The sequence below is a fragment of the Labeo rohita genome, chromosome 14, assembly GCF_022985175.1.
Source record: "Labeo rohita strain BAU-BD-2019 chromosome 14, IGBB_LRoh.1.0, whole genome shotgun sequence".
Lineage (NCBI taxonomy): Eukaryota > Metazoa > Chordata > Actinopteri > Cypriniformes > Cyprinidae > Labeo > Labeo rohita.
This window is the reverse complement of record NC_066882.1, coordinates 20186939-20207415: the sequence shown is the minus strand read 5'-3', so window position 1 is coordinate 20207415 and position 20477 is coordinate 20186939. Positions and strand designations below refer to the sequence as shown.

At 35.1% G+C, this 20477-nt stretch overlaps 1 protein-coding gene across 1 annotated transcript; it reads right to left on the bottom strand.

Annotated features, from left to right (window-relative positions):
* Nucleotides 1–207: 207 nt before the first annotated feature.
* cpxm1b (carboxypeptidase X (M14 family), member 1b) lies at nt 208–18862 on the bottom strand. The gene is made up of 13 exons (XM_051128370.1): nt 18207–18862; nt 15658–15767; nt 15051–15190; nt 14871–14955; nt 12992–13142; nt 12703–12791; nt 11497–11620; nt 5824–6020; nt 4828–5007; nt 4025–4319; nt 2435–2574; nt 2237–2339; nt 208–1560 (listed from the first exon to the last, which is right to left on the bottom strand). Exons 1-13 carry the CDS (start codon nt 18748–18750, stop codon nt 1232–1234), a joined length of 2487 nt encoding a protein of 828 aa, XP_050984327.1. The 5' UTR covers nt 18751–18862; the 3' UTR covers nt 208–1231.
* Between the last annotated feature and the right edge of the window lie 1615 nt (nt 18863–20477).

Genomic DNA, 20477 nt, shown 5'->3' with positions numbered 1-20477 from the left:
TGTTTAAAATAAATCAACACGAATGTATCACAAGTATTACAAAAATATTACAGAGTCGATTCAGTGTGTTCTAAAAGCGTATTTATTTATTTTTCTATAATTCTGTACATTGTTGAAATCGCTCAAAGCACCACAGCGCCATCTGTTGACAGCCACAGCTCAAACAGAAACAGTGGAGTCCATAGATAAAACACTAAGCCAAGTTCATTCATTGTTTACTTAAAGATGTACTTTATTACAAAAGTTTTCTTATTTACAAATTATTCCCGTTTCATCTGGATCTCTGTAACTACTCATATGAGGTATGTTGATGTTTGTATTGTTTATCTTGATGCTTCTCTGACAACAGTTTCCTTAAAACAAGCATTCGTTCAAACAATTCATTTTAGGGAATTGTTAGCATTATAAATTCGTTAGTATATATTTCATCTGATATAAGCTCTTTTCAGGGTTAAACTGTTTGAAATATAGCAGACAAAATATAAACATTTAATGAAACCATTTGACAAAACATCAGTTCCAGACTGAGATGTTGCATTTGCTCTTTTGTAAACAAATATGAGCACATATTTGAACCCTCGACCACAAAACCAGTCATGGGAGTACATTTTTTGAAACTGAGATTTATACGTCATCTGAAAGCTGAATGAATGAGGTTTCCATTGATGTATGGTTATGGCCGAAATACAACTATTTGAAAATCTGTAATCTGAGGGTGTAAAAAATTCACCTTTAAAGTTGTCAAAATGAAGTTCTTAGTAATGCATATTACTAATCAAAAATTAAGTTTTTATATATATTTACTGTAGGAAATTTACAAAATATCTTAACGGAACATGATCTTTACTTAATATCCCAATGATTTTTGGCATAAAAGAAAAATCGATCATTTTGACCCATACAATGTATTTTTGACTATTGCTACAAATATACCCATGCTACTTATAAATGGTTTTGTGGTCTAGAGTCACATATTAGCATGATACTTTCCAACAATGGCATTATTTTCACTTGCCCATTTGATCAACAACAGTGTTTAATATAGAAGTATAAAACATTTTAAAACATGAAATTTACACTGCATAATCTGTCTACTCTAAATGTATAATACACAATGTATGCTACCACAGGTAAGGGCAACTAACAGGCCCTCTAAATTGCATTTGCCTGTGACATTGATAGTTTAATCCTGTACTCGGCCGGCAAAACAGGTCAGAGGTTAAAGGTCAGTCTAGTTGTGGGCCCCCCTAGCCCTGCGTTGCTGTGACGCCCTGCGCTGCTGTGACGCCCTGCGTTGATTAATAAGCTTAGTTGTGGCACGCAGTTTCCGTATGCGCATCTGCCGCAGTCGGAGCTGTAGGTCTTTGGGAATCTTGCCTCCCTTGGCCAGGATCTCTCTCAGACGTTGTTTTGGTGTCTTGGTTAGGTGGAAGTCGCATATAGTGGGGTAATGCTCGTACTCAACCCTGCAACTTCGTTTAGCTGGGAAATATCCCTCCGCGGTCACTGTGATATCATAGTCGCCTGGGTTCAACAGACGCCAGTAGTCCCCATCAAAAGCTGAAATAGGATAGGAGAACATTTTTAGTTTTACACATATAGAGTGTTTTCAGAACACGTCATCAATCGGCCATATTGGCGGTACTGAACGTAAACAACGCCACTGAACAGACTGGAATGCAAATTAAGCTAATTAATGCTGCTGAAAATGGTCAATTATTGTTATGTTTTGGGCTGTACTAATCGGTCAGACTGGGAAAAACATTTAGGGCACTATAGACTGTCAAAAGTTATAAGAAATCAAAGAGAAGAGTGCAAAAACTGTCTGAGGAACAAAAGGCATTTGTGGTTGGCCAAACTGAACCAGGATTGCCAGGGCAAGAATCTTGACAACATTCGTGTTTGTTCTTATCATTTCCAGTCAGGTAGGTGAAATATTAGGCTAATTAATCCTGCTCATACGTATCTTTAATCTTTACCACCTATTAACTTTAGTTAAAATATTGCGCCCTTTCCTGCTTACTAAGTCCTACTCTATATGATTTAACAGCTTCCACACATTTTTTCCATGGTTTAGACAGCACAAATTAGCAGAACAATGTATTCAGTACATCAACCGTGCAATCCATGCTGTTGTTTACATCCGAGTATCTCCAATAAGGTCATGTATCTAAGTTAATTTATAGCTCCCTGAAAGTATTGGATGTATTGTTCTAATCATTCTTAATAGCGTTACCTGATCTTATGTGGTGGTCAATGTCATCTACTTTGATGATGGCATCAGCGATGCCGGCTTCAGTGTCTTTGTCCTTAACCACACCTTTGATTCCTCTATGTACCTGTCATATAAACAAATCAGTGTTTGCATTGCTTCTTGTGGCACATTCAGGTGTTCAGACGTGGTTGTTGGTATTGTGTATGTAATATGTTGTACCTGCTCCATGTAGATAATGAGAGATTCTTTATTGTTCTCCCATTCTATGGGCAGTTCACTGGCATGAGGGAACTTATCACAGGAGAGCTCCACCGTCACCTCAAAACAGTTGGTGTGCAGGTAACTGAAGTCATTCATACCTGCAAACAAAGGCAGAGTGATGGAATCAGGGTTAATATTCTCACACACTACCGTTCACTACCGTTTTGGGGGTTGGAAAGAAGTCTCTTTGCTCTGTGCTGCATTTATTTGATCAAAATACAATGAAAACAGTAATATTATCAAATATTACTAATTAAGATATCTGTTTTCTATTTGAAAATATTTAAAAATGTGATATATTCCTATGATGCAAAGCTGAATTTTCAACATCATTACTCCAGTCTTCAGTGTCAAATGATGCTTCAGAAATCGTATCTAATATGCTGATTTGCTCCTTAAGAAACATTTATTATTTTCAAGAATGTTGAAAAGAGGTGTGCTGCTTAATATTTTTTTAAACCGTGATGCATATTTTTCAGAATTGTTTGAATAGAAAGTTCAATAGAAGAGCATTTATTTAAAACCTTTTTAACATTATAAATGTCTTTACTTTCACTTTGATGCATTTTAAAGCATGAATAAAGTATTAATTACTATAAGAAACCTTACTGACTCTAAACTTTTGGTAGTGTATATTGGTGAAAAGTACATTTTGAACTATGAATGTAATGGTAAAGATCAAAGAGGTGACAAAATTACATTACTGTATTTTCCTGGTGAGAAAAAATGAGGTAATTCAGGTAGCTTGGATAGCTACTACAATATAACACTACATACTGCAATAACTTAGCCTAATATATATACATATATGATAAGAAATGATCATCTGGGGCAGTAGATATATGAAATTTTATATTTTCATCAAGATTTTTTGTTTCGTTTTTGGCTAGGCCTTATGTAGCGGGTATAACCCTCTCATATCACAGAAAACCTTTAAAGGGACAGTTCACCCAAAAATGAAAATCCTGTCATTAATTACTGACCCTCATGTCGTTCCAAACCTGTAATACCTTCGTTCATCTTCGAAACACAAATTAAGATATTTTTGATGAAATCTGAGAGCTTTCTGACCCTGCATAGACAGCAACACAACTGACACTTTGAAGACCCAGAAAGGAAGTAAGGACAATGTTAAAATAGTCCATGTGACATCAGTGGTTTAACCTCAATTATATGACTCAAGAAGACTGGCACGGAAGAGAAGAAATTGTTGAATGAAGTCATTATTTTTGTTTTCTCTGTGCATAAAAAGTATTCTTGCACCTTCAAACAGTTACAGTTGAACCACTGATGTCACATGAACTATTTTAACACTGTTCTCACTAACTTTCTGGGCCTTGAACGTGTCAGTTGTGTTGCTGTCTATGCAGGGAAACAAAGCTCTTGGATTTTATCAAAAATATCTTAATTTGTGTTCTGAAGATGAAAGATCATCTTAAGGTTTTGGAACGACATGAGGGTGAGTAATTAAGGATGAATTTTCATTTTTGTGTGAACTAACCCTTTAAGGTAGGTTTTTTTTGTGATCTCAAAAGCAGCAGAACTCACTTCCTGGCACTGTGTGCCAGTTTGCTCCGTTGATAATGTTATTATAGCGAAGGAAGTCCTCATTGTGACAGGGCCTTCGGTCTGGGTTGGACATCACATGGTTGGTGCTTGCATAAGCGGTGGCCAGCCAGCGGAAGAAGCTCTCATCAGGGGTGGGAGTGTGCTCTTTGGGAGCCCAGTCTTTGGTCATGTCAAATGGGTATGTGACCACCAGCTCTCCTCCATGGAGGTTAGCGCTGAGAACAAATGGTATAGTCTGCATCCAACTGATGACGGCTCTCGTTTCTGGAGCCACCTTAAATAAAAGACCAAAATAATGTGATTTATTTCAAATCTTATGGCAAGATTATATGTATGGATAGAAGAATGATCATTTGAAAATGGGAGGGGTGCTTGTTTCAACCTCATATGTGACCCGGGACCACAAAACCAGTCATAAGGGTCAATTTTTTGACATTGAGATTTATATGATTTATTATATCTGGCTGAGTTTATTTGAAAATCTGGAATCCGAGGGTCAAAAAGATCAAAATACTGAGAAAATCACCTTTAAAGTTGTCCATATGAAGTTCTTAGCGATGCATATTAGTAATCAAGTCTTGATTTAAGGTAGGAAATTTACAAAATATCTTCATGGAACATGATCTTTACATAATATCCTAATGATTTTTGGCATAAAAGAAAAATTGACAGTTTTGATCCACACAAAGTATTTGTGGCTATTGCTACAAATATACCTGTGCTACTTATGACTGGTTTTGTGGTCCAGGATCACATATGTGGTCATTACAAGCCTACTTTACCATAGCATCTTCTGAAGTGTACTGCTCTGGAATGGGAAAGTAGTGATTGATTAGTTTAGATTTGTCTGTTTCCAGCTCGATGGCATCCCACATCACTGTGTTGAGATCGGCAAAGTTGTGATTCATGTCAATGCCTTCATAACTGTAACGACCAAGTGCCCACCCAGCCAGCTCTGAACCCTGTAAAACAAAGCATGTTGACGAAACACAGGCATTATGAAGTCACTAAATGAGCTTGTTTGTGCTTGGATTTAAAATTTAAAACACACAAAGCTTATTTATAAAGGTTATTTAGTATGCAGTGAATGACTTGATGATGATATGATTTGAATCCTCATATGAAAATGAACATTACCGTTCACAATTTGGGGGTCAGCAAGATTTTATTTAAAGAGATAGTTCACCCAAAAATGAAAATTCTGTCAATTACTCACCCTCATGGCAATCCAAACCTGTAAGACCTTCACAACACAAATTAAGATATTTTTTATGAAATCTGAGAGCTTTCTTGCCCTGCATAGACAGCAATTGACACCTTCAAGGCACAGAAAGGTAGTAAGGACATCAATAAAATAGTCCATGTAACATCAGTGGTTCAACCTTAATTTTATGAAGCTACGACAATAATTTTTATGTGTACAACAGAAATAATGACTTTGTTCAACAATTTCTTCTCTTCCGTGTCAGACTCATAGCTTCATAAAATTAAGGTTGAACCACACATGGACTATTTTAACAATGTCCTTACTATCTTTCTGAGCCTTGAACGTGTCAGTTGCGTTGCTGTCTATGCAGGGTCAGAAAGCTCTCGGATTTCATCAAAAATATCATAATTCGTGTTCTGAAAATGAACGATGGTCTTACGGGTTTGGATTGACAAAAAGGTGAATATTTAATGGCAGAATTTTCATTTTTGGGTGAACTATCCCTTTAAGATAAAAAAAAAAAATGCAGCCTTGGTGAGCAGCAGAATATTCATAGTTTTCTCCACTCTACCTTCTTGTAAGCCATTTCATAGCCATCAGGGTTCATCGAGGGCAGTAGATGGATGCGCGTCTCTTTGACTAAGTGAACAATGCGCTGATTTTCCCGTTTGTACTCTTGGCATATGTACTCCATCAGGTTAAGCAATAGCTCTCTCCCCAGCACTTCGTTCCCATGCATACCGGCCACATAGCGGAACTCAGGTTCACCTGCAGGGGGAGCCAAAATGTCTTTGAATTTCATGCTCCTTCACAGAAAATAGATTAGGTGAGTGCAGCTATTAGAAGTGTTATGGTACATAAATGTACAGATGTGGGACTCTGTTTTGAAAAGTAAGTCCATGCTGTGCACAGATTTCTCTCCACCTCCTCTATAGAGTGTGCTAACAGAGGGGTTTGAAATCTTGCACCCTCTCTCTAGCAGTTCAGAAATCTCTGCTTGTCTGTTAAATGTTTTCAAAGTTCAAAGTTTTTATTATTATAATTTGTCTAGCTTAATGTCTGTGGCTAATATTTTATTTTAAAATGTAAGTTTTTATCTGTGCTCTCTGGAGGGCAAAGCAAAATGAAGAGTGTAAAGAAAAGTGTCAAGCTTTTACATATTTCCTTTTACATAAGTGTAACCAGTAAAGGATCATTCTGTGTCAACTCCACCAGAGGTCCCGGCTCCAATTTTGGATTTTGTTAAAAAAAATGTTTTGGTAAAAGAAATACATAAATGAAAGCCAAAATATTAAATTGATGGATAAAATTGTTAATACCCCTGAAAATGGGTTTTATTTAACAATCTTGCATTGAGATCCCCATATCTCTGAGATTAAACCAAATAAGGCCTGGAAAATGAAGATTCCAAAAGAAAAGTTTATTAAGAATCAGAATCTAAAAGGATATTAAGGTATCTTTAATACTTCTTCAATTACAATCACACAAACTTTGAAAAAGAATATTTATGGCACTCAAAAAGGTATGTTCTAAGCAGTTGTTTTGATAGAATTAAATGAGATACATTTCTAATTTCAGCATTGTTTGTTTTTCGGACATTCCTCCTTAAAAGAAAATATGAATCATCTGTATGTAAAATAGCCCACATTTGGCTTTTCACCACTGAAAATGTGTACAATTTAACAATTTACTCCCAGAGCCATATTGAAATTCCAATATCTCTGGAACTGAACCATACAGAGTCTTAAAAGTTAAGATGCCAAAAGGAATGTTGGTAAAGAACCAAAATCTAAAAGGGCATTAAGATATCTGTAATACTTCAGGCTTGAAAACTTTGGAGAAAAAACTTGAAAAGTGCTTTCTTCCCATTTTTGAATGGTCACCATTGGCGTATAATGCAACAAAGACAGCTAAAGTCAACAGATTTTACTAACAGACCTGCCAATCTCTGTGTAAAAATAAGATAATGATGCTGGCATCTTTCTAAAGTCATTTTTATGCCCCTGCATTTTGGCTCCGAATCTCAGATGACCCCCCTCTACAAAATAGTGGATAACTCAGTAAATATTCATTTATGACATTTTATATTGTGGATTTTATCACTACACATGTTAATATTTCTTCAGAAAAACAATATTGACAAAATAAAAAAATTGAGCTGGGGAAATTTCTTACATTTGCTCGATTTGACACAGAATGACCCTATACATATTACATTTTAAAAAAGTTTAGTTTCTGCTCATATTGTAGAAACACATTTTTGCAACCAAATTATCCACCATTGATTCATGTGTTTCGCAAACTAAAGTGTCAATAATAGCTGAGATACCAAGTAGTATTCAGCTGGTCATGTGATCTCAGTTCGGCTCCTTTATGAAAAGTACTTTTTTAAGTCACTGACAAACTACCACTCAAAAGTTTTTGAACGGTAAGATTTTTAATGTTTTTTTTTTTTTTTTAAAGAAGACTGTATTTATTTGGTCCAAAGTACAGCAAAACTGTAAATTTTTAAAAATATTTTTACTATTTAAAATAACTGTTTCCTATTTGAATATATTTTAAAATGTAATTTATTCCTGTGATTTCAAAACTGATTTTTTAGCATCATTACTCCAATCACATGATCCTTCAGAAATCATTCTACTATTCTGATATTCTAATATTCTAAAAAATGTACTCAGCTGTTTTAAATATTCATTATAATAATACTTAAAAATGTTTCTTGAACAGCAAGAAGGATACAATTCTGAAAATTTAGCTTTGATCACAGGAATAAATTACATTTTAAAATGTATTCAAATAGAAAACAGTTATTTTAAATAATCAAATATTTCACAATATTACTGCCTTTGTTATATTTTGGATTAAATAAATGCAGGCTTTGTAAGCAGAAGAGAATTCTTTAAAAACCATCACATACAGTTTAGACCACTTTAAACATTTTTCAGAAGATCAAGTGCTTCTTTATAGTGTTAAACTCTAAGTGGGGGAAAATTCTTTTTAAAGTTGTAGAAGATGAACTATATGTTGGAAGTTGTTAACAAATTAGTAGCTTGATAAAACATAAAAATTATTCTGTGATCAACAGTTTCTGTCTCAGAAAAGCCATTATATAAAATGATAAATAAGAATTAGTAGTCATGCCCTTTTTTCATTATAATATCATGAAATTTGGAACACAATGATTTATTCCCCCTAAAAACAAGTATATTTAATACTGGCTCTGAATTTTTAAGCAAAAACAGGACATATGTGCAACTGAGCTGCATCTGTGCATATCTGACCAAGCTTGGCTGATTTATTTCTATAAATATTGATTCGGCTTGCAGCTTGCTGCCTCTTTGTCAGCAAAGCTGCGTCTGTTTTGACAGTGAAACTGGGCGTCATTAGGTTCAGGTCCTCTGCAAGGTTAAATTCCCCCTCCTCTGTTCCTCTGCTTTTTGGCTAACAGTTGACCCATTCAGTCTCAGCAATCTGGCTCTCGTTAGCCTTGCTAAGAAAACATCATTCACCCCGCCAGAGAAGAGGAATTTCCAGAGGAGTAACTAGCTGAACTTTAACCCTCACATGCAGACCACATCATTGATATGCCATTGATTGAAATGTAGACGAGTCTGGAAAACCCCTGAAACAACAACACTCTTAAAAATTTCTTAAAGATCCTAAAAGGCGGTTTTTGCACTGATGAACCATTTTTGGTTCCCTAAAGAAACTTTCAGCAAACAGTTCCTAAAAGAACCACTTTTTTCTTAGTGTGAAGACAATTTAATGACCTAAATATAATTTTGCAATAGAAAGGTCCTGTGGATGTTAAAAGAGAAGTCCACTTCCAAAACAACAATTTACAAATAATTTACTCACCTCCTTGTCATCCAAGATGTTCATGTCTTTCTTTCTTCAGTTGTAAAGAAATTATGGTGTAGTTTAAATGAAGCTGCATCTAAACTACTTTTTTTTTTGAAGTTCAAAATCGGGGCACCACTGAAGTCCATCATATGGAGAAAAATGCTGAAATGTTTTCCTCAAAAACCATAATTTCTTCACGACTGAAGACAGAAAGACATGAACATCTTGGATGACAAGGGCGTGAGTAAATTATTTGTGAATTATTGTTCTGGAGTGGACTTCTCCTTTAAAGTTTACTCATGGAACCTTAGATGCCAATAAAAAAATCTGATTTGCATGAAGTGTAGAACCAAAAAGGATGATATACCCATCAGACAGGCTAGGAAATACTCCCCTGTAATAGAGCGTAGCAGTGTGGGATTTTTAATTGTGCTCTATTAAAGAACTGTTTATGTGTTAAGAAAATGCAGCCAATAATGATGTTTGGGTATGTTATTTGGCCTCAGAAATGACGCAGTTCGCTTGTAACACTAGAGCATGAAATGCACTTTCATACTGTTCTCATTTCATAAACACAGTTGACATAAAGCTAATCTGTTTCCAAAGAGGCCATAACTTGTGGAGTCTTGTAGGCTGGCCTGACATTTCTCCACTGTGCCCTCTATTTCTCACATTAATTGGGTCAAATTTCCTCCTGAACAGAATTGCCACATGCTTTGATCCACTTGTGAAATGCTCTATGATTTTCTAACACACCGGGTGAGGTTATTTCTTCCCACTTTCATTCTCTAGACACTTTCAGAGGTCTGCCGCCATGGCTTTCCACGATTGCATCCCTGGCTCCAGCCTGCATTATGAGTGCTGGCAGGAGATGAGTAAACCACTGCCAGAGCTGGCAACCTCTCTCACCAGAAACCAATCTCTAACCCACAGGCCAATGTAAACACTAGAGTTGCCCAGTGTAAATGGACAGGGCAAATCAGAGTGAATGAGAGCGAGTGAGAGAGAGAGGGGGCAGAGGGTTTTTGGGCTGTGTTCCAGTTGCTCTCGTTCCAGCATAAAAACTGATAACTGCACTCACATGGAATCTGTGCCAGAAAACGCCATGAAAAAACTCCACAGATTTCCACAGAAGTTGAACTCCAGTTCGTTTGTTTAGTTTAACACATTTTACTTTGAGTTCCACAGATTTTCCCTCTGCATTGAAAATTCATAATTCGTCTGCATATTCTGCCCATGTATCTTTAAGGAAAGAGATTTGCCACATCAATATACCATAGCTTGAAAAAGAGGTCAATGGCCTTAAAGGATTAGTTTACTTCCAGAATAAAAATTTCCTGATAATTTACTCACCCACATGTCATCCAGGATGTTCATGTCTTTCTTTCTTCAGTCGCAAAGAAATTAAGGTTTTTGAGGAAAACATTTCTGGATTTTTCTCCATATAGTGGACTTCAATTGTAGGTTCACACTGCAGTTTCATTGCAGTTTCAAAGGGCTCTACACGATCCCAGCTGAGGAATAAGTGTCTTGTCTAGCGAAACGATCAGTAATTTTCTTAAAACAATAAAAATGTATATACTTTTTAACCACAAATGCTCATCTTGGGAAGTAGCAACCCAGTTTTTACAAAGCGGATGTGCAAATAAAGTCAAAACCCCTCTACAAAAAAGATAAAACAATGATGTCGGACGATTTTGAAGTTGGAGGAGAAAATGAGATAGAGTTTTTTGTCCTACCCAACCTTTTTAAACTTATAGTACACTTAAAGTACACAGACTGAGAACTAACCATTCATGATGTTTTTCAACATGATTACTTAATGCGTATAAAATGCACATTGCAGCGCTAGTGCAAGACAAGCATTTGTGGTTAAAAAGTATATTCATTTTAATTTTTTTTAAGAAAATGACCGATCGTTTCACTAGATAGGATGCTGATTCCTTGGCTGGGATCGTATAGAGCCCTTTGAAGCTGCATTGAAACTGCAATTTGGACCTTCAACCCACTGGCTCCCATTGAAGTCTAAAAACCTTTTTTCTCAAAAACCTTAATTTCTTTGTGACTGAAGAAAGAAAGACAGGAAGGACATCGTGAATGACATAAATTGACAAAGAATTTTTTATTCTGGAAGTGAATTTCTTTATTGTAAAGTTGCTCAAAAAAAGGTTTACTGAGGTTTTTTTTTTTTTTTTTCTAGAAGTACAATTCATAAGTAAAACTGAGTTGAAGAAACACTTTATGGGCTAAAATTGTGTTTTTATGTCATAAAATGTTAGATCAAAGCAGATTAAATATTGAAATTGCTTTGATTTACTGTAAATATTTGCGTAAATTTAAATTAGCCAGGTTTATGGTTTATACTGGTAGATTAACTTGTGTTGGGACTAAAACTCACCCAGCTCGTGTTTGCCTGGATTGTCTGAGATTTCCATCACATACAGTTTAAGGCCCATGTAGCTTTTGCCAATGCTGTAAATGCGGGTGATATCAGGACACATCTCGTTCACAGACTTCATGAGCTGAAAGACAAATGATAATGCACTTTTTCACAGCTTAATCTTACATAATGCAAGGACACATCAAATTGAAATTACAGTAAAAGTGAATGATCGAACATAGTTTCCTTGGAAATAAAGCAATACAGCTGTTTTATAATGAGATGATAATAAATGTTTCTTGAGCAGCAAATCAGCACATCATAACAATTTCTGAAAGATCATATAACACTGAAGACTGGAGTAATGATGCTGAAAATTCAGCAGTAATAAATTACACTTTAAATGCAGCCTTGGTGACCATAAGAAACTTCTTTTATAAACATTATGCTGACCCAAACATTTTGGAAATTTGTGTATGACAAAGCACATATTTTCCTTTAGATCCATTCATGTATTAATGTAATCAAGGATCCATGAGTGGAGAATATATTAAAACATTTTTTTATCTTTCTATGTGTATATAAATTCGGTTTTTGTTTCTTGCCCGGAGGGTTTTGTTAATGTAGACACTGTTGCATAATAGTGGTCAGACTGACCGCAAGTGGTTCGCAAGGCAGTGTTCACATTCTAACGTGACAATCTGGAAAATGTTTGTTTTCTAGCCAGGGCTGGTTTTTAGATCATGTGGCTTGACTGAAGCCCCTCTCTATCAATCTGAAGTGCACTGTACTAGCATGTAGGTCTGCTGGCTTTAAAGGGATAGTTCATCCAAAAATGACGCAACGTATGTGTTCAAGTCTGAGAAAGGTTCAGTGGTTTAACTGTAATGTTTTGAAGATATGAGAATACTTTTTGTGTGCAAAGAAAACCAGCATCCGGATCTGGATCACATGGATTATATACCTTTCTAGGCCTTGAACATGTCAGTTGTGTTGCTGTCTATGCAGGGTGAGAAAGCGCTCAGATTTCATAAAAAAATATCTTAATTTGTTTTCTGAAGATGAACGAAGATAGTATGGGTTTGGAACGACATGAGGGTGAGTAATTAAAGACAGAATTTTCATTTTTGGGTGAACTATGCCTTTTAGCAGCAACTGATACATCATTTAATTTACCATATCATATTGACAAAACAAGCCAAGAAAAGACTCCATCTTTCTCACCTTCCTCATCTCTTTGTAGTTATGATGTCTGAAGTCCAGTTTGTCCTTGGTGCCTTCTTCAGCTTGCCATGGGTAAATATTGTTTGGATCTTAAAACACATTGTGGAGTTTGTGAATATTACTGTGCCCACGTTTTTATTCACAGTAGTATATCATTAGAATTTATGCACTTATCAATTTGATAAATTGTTTTGTTTTCCTTAAATCTCTTAAGACCTGTGATCTCCATGATATGGCAAAGAAAGCTCTTCCATATGTGGGATGAATGAAAGGTTTGTGTTTGGCATACCTGGCAGCTCACAGCCCATAATTTCGGCTCTCAGACAGATGGTCCCATTCTTAAACCAGGTCTGAGGGTTAATGCGTATGTATTGTGCCACCGCCGGCTCGGGCAAAACGGCCAAGACTGGTGTTTCGCTGTCCTGGTTCCCCTCAAACACCTGTTAGCACACAAGATCACTTTTGGTGAGTGATCCTATTGATACGATCCAAATGACATTTGCCAGTGGCAGCTGGCACTGCACCTCATTCTAGTCTATGCCCAAGGAGGGCACACGAAAGGCTGGCACAGCGCAGTCCGCAGTGGGCAGGCTATTCTTTTCAAAAGAGCCGCTTAACCCTGCCAACTACTGCCAGCGCCCGCCTCCAACCTCTGTTAGTACAAACCACCCTGTGCCAGCTGGAAATGCTGAATGGATATAATGATGTCACAAAGATACTGAGGCTAATATACACCAGCAGCAGTGAATGGCGCAACCTACTGTCTGGAAAACAGGGCTTATTTTAGATTATCTCTTTTAAATGAAAGGAAAACTGTAATTCAGCCTCACAAAACTGTGCTTAATAGGGTCATATAATGAAAAATACTGTTGTTCGTGATTCTTTTTCTGGCAAAGACTGTTTTCTACACCTTAAAAAGCAGGAATTTGCATTGTTATCTTAAAAAACCTATTCCTGCATGATTTTACTTAAAACTGTAATTTTTTGGTATAAAATACTGTATTTAGGTTGACTGTATTTTCTTTTTTTTACTGTTTGGAAACAGTATCAGAACTACGGAAGCCAATTTCCACCACTGAATAAAAAAATGAAAAAAAGGTAATTGTGACTTTTTATCTTGCAGTTCTGACATGTTTTCTCAGAATTGTGAGATATACACTTGCAATTGCAAGTTATAAAGTCAGAATTCTGAGATATAAACACAATTCTGACTTTTATCATAGAATCATGACATAAACTCGCAAATCTTAGAAATGAAGTTAGGTTTTTCAAGATAGAAACTTAGAGAGTTACACAAGAGTTATACAGTTATAAAGTTAGAATTGTGAGATAGAAACTCCCAATTCTGAGAACATATCAGTCTTTTTCCCCCTACAAAATTGGACTTCCTATAACTTGACTTAATAACTCACAAGAAAAAAGTCAGAATTGTGAGTTTTTTTCTTGTGAGGTAAGTCAGAATTGTGAGATATAACCTACATTTTGAGATACAAACTTGCATTTGCGAGATAAAAAAACTCACAATTCTGACTTTTTTTCTCGCGAAATGTGAGTTTGTATCTTGAGTTATATAGGAAGTCTAGTTTTTTAGGGAGAAAAAGATATATTGATATATTGATATGTTCTTAGAATTGTTTATATCTTACAGTTATATCTTCAGTTTATATCTTACAATTAAATTTTATTTCTCAGAATTGCAAAAAAAAAAAAAATTCTGACTTTATAATTGCAATTGTGAGTTTATATCACACAATTCTGAATTCATTTCTCAAAATTACAAGTTCATATCTCACAATTCTGAGAAAAAAGTCAAAATTGCAAGATGTAAACTCTTAATTGCGAGAAAAAAAAGTCTGAATTGTGAGATATATATTTTTTTATTCAGTGGCGGAAACGGGCTTCCATACAGAACCTTTTTTAAATAGGGGAAAAAAAGGTTGCAAAAATAGCAACTTTCTGACATCACATTTACAGTATGTAAACTACATATACTTGAGTATATACTACTGGTTAAAAAGTTAATAAATAACAATTAAGATTTTTTAATTTTAAAGACTGTTGACAGTTCAGCTTTGCATCACAGAAATAAACTACATTTTACAATACAATAGAAAGTATATAAAAGACCCTTTTTTTTTTTACACTTGATAACAAAGAGATCAACATACCGCCTCTTCTGTTCCATTCATGCATGGCTTCCATTTAATGGTGTCATTGCTAACTTGAACCTTGAAGGTTTCTACAAAGTCCAAGCTACAAAATAAAAGTGGCACATAGTTATTGTTGGAATTCACTGTTTGTTTTAATTGTGGCATTATGGGAAAGTAATATATTATGATATGAAGTACCTCCATATGGAGCTACGACCCTGTAGTATCACTGCTGTGAACTTTGTGAGCTTCTTGGCATCTATCTGTAACCACTGGTTCTGGTCTTTATACAGTGCGCACCAAGCTCCATCATAGATATCGCCATCCTCCACACCAGACTGCAAAAACAAACAAACAAACAATAAAACAGTGTTTATGTTAATCTAAAAAAACCACAAACTGACAAATATGCTGATGATAATGGATACTATATTTATGTTGACAAATACACTCCCACTGAAAAGTTTGGACTCTAGAAACAGTGAATGTAAAATACTATTGCAAATTAAAGTTACTGTTTTGTATTTTCAGAAATCAAGCTAATATGCTTAATTGGTGTTCAAGAAACCTTTCTTATTAGTATCAGTGTTTAAAAGAGGTTGTGTTGCTTAATATTTTTGTGGAAACCATGTTTTTTATGAATAGAATGTTGAAAAAACAGTGTTTATCTGTCACTTTTGATCAATTTAATGTGTACCTGACTCATTGCTAAAAAATAATTAATTTAAAAAAAAAAAAATGACTTACTGACCCCAAACTTTAGAATGGTAGCGTGTATAAAGGTTTATTTTGTAGTGTGGCTCACCTGTATGTTGAGTCGGCCCCTGTGTGGCCCCAGGCCCGTACGCTTATAAGAAGAAGCCTGAATCTGTGAGTCTTTAACTTTCAGAGACTCTAGACCCAAAGGAGGACACTCTGAGAAAGCAAAAGAGATGATTTAAACTGAGGGAGGGAAATAGAGGAAAATAAACATTGTGTGCTCCTTAGATTTTTGAGCCAAGTGGATTTTGAATGCAATTTCTAAAAAAACTGTTTATTAATCAGTGCATACGATTTTACATTCGGTGCAGCTGCAGGACAGACAGGAAACTGTTGTTTGAGGAATTCAGCTTGATCCATCCGCTTTTCAAATACTTTCTCCCTTCTCTACCAGGCTATTTTGTAGAGCCTCTTTTGTAGCTGTTTTTGAAGCCTTTAGGGTCCATGCTGGAAACACTGATACCACTATATGTGGAAAAACGTCCCAAATGTTCTCTGTCAGCTAAACCAGCTTCACCTAAAATACTCATTGAGGAATTCCTGAGATTTTAATTGAATATTTGAATAATTTTACAATACATTTACATGTTCACATTTGGTTTCGTAAAACCTGCACAACTGGGAAACTCGTATTTGTGAGCAGGGAGTTCATTATTTATTATTCGTCATTGGGAGTTATTCCTTAGTCTATACAGAAGCTTTATGATGCTAAGAATAAATATTTTGACTAATTCATAATAGCTATGTCTTGTATACATAAGCACGTTCAAAAGCAATGCTGACCGACTCCATGTGATGCTCCACATCCTGCCAGGATGTTTAGTTTATAATATTCATTATAAATAAACTTAAGTATATATGACACACAACTAAAAGTTACAGTATGCATTGTATAATCTTTCATACTTCAAATCCTGCTCACATTGTATAGAAATATTTTCCACATGCATTATCTGCTGCTGTGGGGGCTTCATGCTCTTTTAATGCAAGTTTAAATAGTTAAAAGATTTTAGGATTCTTTTTACTTTAACTTTACTTACTGTACTTTACCTGGTTAACCTTGTGAACTTCTTAACGAGTAAAAAGTTTGGATAACATTTCCAGAAACATCCTGTTTGTTACTGATTAGCATTACTGTATCTGATTGAGCCTGTTGCATGTGAACCTTTGTGTCTGTGCATCATGTAGTGATCAGACTTCAAGTTAGAGACGAGCACATCTGGTTCTTGTGGGTGAGTCAGTCTGATGGTTTGTGGAGTCAGCATTCCTCACCAGTTCATCTGAAAGTGGGGAGATTTCCTGGCACTGCTGATGTTTAGGTGACCCAATTACTTTGACCTGGACTGTTGTATTGCTGCCTTTTAAATTGTTTCATTCACCACGTTGATAGACAGCAGGACTGTGAGATGCCGCTGGGCTTGTCTTTAAGAGGTGTTTAGAGAGCTCTGGATGTAATTGGACTTGTTACACAACCACCTCCCCCTATAAATCTGCTAAAACACCCCAGTTTCTGAGATTAACTGAGAAGATGAAAAGAACAAGAGCTGTTGCTCGTGAAGTCTCATTTCGATGACTGTTTTGTTTAAAGTGGGTTCTTGAATGGGTTCTCTGTCCTCAGCAAATTAAAGACTTCAACTAACTTTATAATTCTAGCAGATGTTCTGTACATGTCCTTATTTTAGTTAACCTGATACAAGATACATGACAGAAACTAAGATTTTCCAATAATTCTGACCATAGATTTCCTGCAGTTGAATAATCTATGGAAAACCATGCTTCTCAACTTTGTGGTTTGTTTGGTTAGTGAAAAGAACTAGTTCACTGACGTGTGACCCAATTGCCTTTTGAAACAGGAAGAGGACTATTTCTGCAGCGTTTGAATATGCCTGGGATTATGTAACAACCCTTGCTTGCATATTTGTCTTAAGTAGCAAGGGTATATTTGTAGCAATAGGCAAAAATACATTGTGTGGGTCAAAATTATCGATTTTTCTTTTATGCCAAAAATCATTAGGATATTAAGATTATGTTCCATGAAGATATTTTGTACATTTTCTACCGTAAATATATCAAAACTTAATTTTTGATTAGTAATATGCATTGCTAAGAACTTGATTAGGACAACTTTTAAGGTGATTTTCTTAATATTTTGATTTTTTTGCACCCTCAGATTCCATATTTTTAAATAGTTGTATCTGGCCAATTTTGTCCTATTGTCTCCATCTCAAAAAAAAAAAAAAAAAAAAAAAAGACCCTTATGAGTGGTTTGTGGTCCAGGGTCATATTTATGAACTGATAATCTCAGAAGTTTTTTTAAGCATGGATGGATGGAGAAATGAATAATGCACAAATGTATAAACATATAGATAGATGGAATTATGGATAGATAGATTACCAAAAAAATGGTTTCCCCATTCCATTTTGAAAGATGTTTTATTTGTATACTGAATTCTACAGAATTTGAATTGCAAAAATATAAACATTTAATGTATAATGTTATACTTTTATAATATTTTATTACAATTAAATATATAATTTTATTAGTACCTAACATTCATTTCCAAAAGTGGAAAGGAGTGTGTCACATTTACTTACCAAATACCGGTGGTTCTTCACTTTCTTTTGTGTTCCAAACTTTCCGTTCCACGTTTTTATCAATGTTCTCATTCAGGTCCTCTGTGTTGAAGCGCGCTGGGGTGGTCGTCGTTTTTGTGGCTGGTAGTGTTGGCTTCACTGCTGTTGGTTTCACGGCTTTCGTGGTTCCCTTAGTTGACTCAAAAGGCTTCACTGTCGTGTGTTTGGGAGCTCTGCTGGTCACCTCGGTGGGTTTAAATGTCGTGGCTCTCAGACGTTTGGTGCTTCCCTCAGTGGGTTTCAGAGCTCTGGTGGTCGCCTCAGTGGGTTTGGCCGTCTTGGACAATCTGCTTACCTTAGCAGGTGAGGTGTTTCCATAAGCGCTCGTGGTCCTGGGTTTACTACGGGCTCTCCCGCTTCCAGTTGCAGATGATGATGGCTGAGTGTAATTTAAATTATATGATGCAGTTGTAGCTGATTTTTTAAGAGAAGGTGAAGTAGTTACTCCTCCAACTAAAACAATGATAAAAGTTAACAAAGATAAAAGTATAACGGTAGGTGCCATGGTTCGCTATTTAGTCTCTACTGAAGAATCTCAGCCCAGATATGTTACTTTATCTGAACACATAAACCCCGTAATGTTGCAAAATCACGCGCCACTAGTGTTGCAAAGCAAATGTGAGACCATATTACTGTGAATAGAGGGACAGAGAATTTGAGGGGAAAATGTGTGCCATACACTTTTCTTTACTTTTTTTCTGCTTAGGTTTTCTCTTCCTATGTTTTCGTTAAAAATATAAAATTTTGAGCATCAGTATATAGCTTTAACGGTATTACTTGTGTCTTTCGTATTATTTTTCTACTAAAAAAAAAGTTTAATACTTATAGTCCCAATTAATGGGAGCAGCGCGCCATCTAGTGGCGATTACAGACCAGACCTTTTTTTTTTTTTTTTTAAAGTAATTTGACTGGAATAGTCGATTCACAATGTCAACAATGGGAAAACTTGAATTGTTTGAAACCTATTAGGTATATTCATTGCTATTAAATCTACAATTAACCTAGTGTATTTTAGGGACAACAAATGTTTAAATTAACCACTTTAAATTAACGCATATTCACTACCAGTAAAAAGTTTTGGATAATAAGATTTTTAACGTTTCATTAAAAAAAAGTCACTTCTGCTCACCAAGCCTGCATTTATATGAATCAAAGTACAGCAAAAAACAATAAAATTATGAAATATTTTTACTATTTAAAATAACTGCGTTTTATTTGAATATAATTTAAAATGTAATTTATTCCTGTGATTTCAAAGCTGAATTTTTAGCATCATTACTCCAGTCTTCATTGTTACACGATCCTTCAGAAATCATTCTAATATGCTTATTTGCTGCTCAAGAAACACTTTATTATTATTATTATTATTATTATTATCAATATTTAAAACAGTGGAGTACATTTTTTTTCGGGATTTTTGATGAATAGAAAGATCTAAAGATCAGCATTTATCTGAAATAAAAAGCTTTTGTAACATTATACATTATACCATTCAAAAGCTTGGAATCAGTATAATGTTTTTATTTTTCTGGGAAAGAAATTAATACTTTTATTTAGCAAGGATGCTTTAAATTGATCAAAAGTTATGATAAAGACATTTATAATATATAAAAAATATTTTAAAAATATTTCTTTTTCATACAAATGCTGTTATTCATCAAAGAAACCTAAAAAAAAATCTGCTCAGCCGTTTTCAAAATAACAAGAAGAAGAACAATAATAAATGTTTTTAAGCAAATCAGAATATTAGAATGATTTCTGAAAGCTCATGTGGCTGGAGCAATGATGCTAAAAATTCAGCTTTGAAATCAGTTTAATTTTAATTTTAAAATAAATTAAATTTTATAATGTATTCAAACAGAAAGCAGTTATTTTAAATAGTAAAAATATTTCTGAATTTTAATGTTTTTGCTGTACTTACGGATCACATAAATGCAGACTTGGTGAGCAGAAGAGACTTCTTTAAAAAAAACAAATATCTTACTGGCCAAAAACGTTTGACTGGTAGTGTACATCACTTTTCGTGACGTTGGTTCAGCTTTGCTTTTTAAATCGGAAGAACGAAATAGCTCTAAATTATTGAAAAAAATAACCACCTTTTCCTTAATAATAGACACAAAGAGTGCTATTATTGTTTTCAGTGATGTGGAACCTGTACATTTCTGTGACCCTGGACCACAAAACCAGTCTTAAGTTGCTGGGGTATATTTGTAGCAGTAGCCAAAAACACAT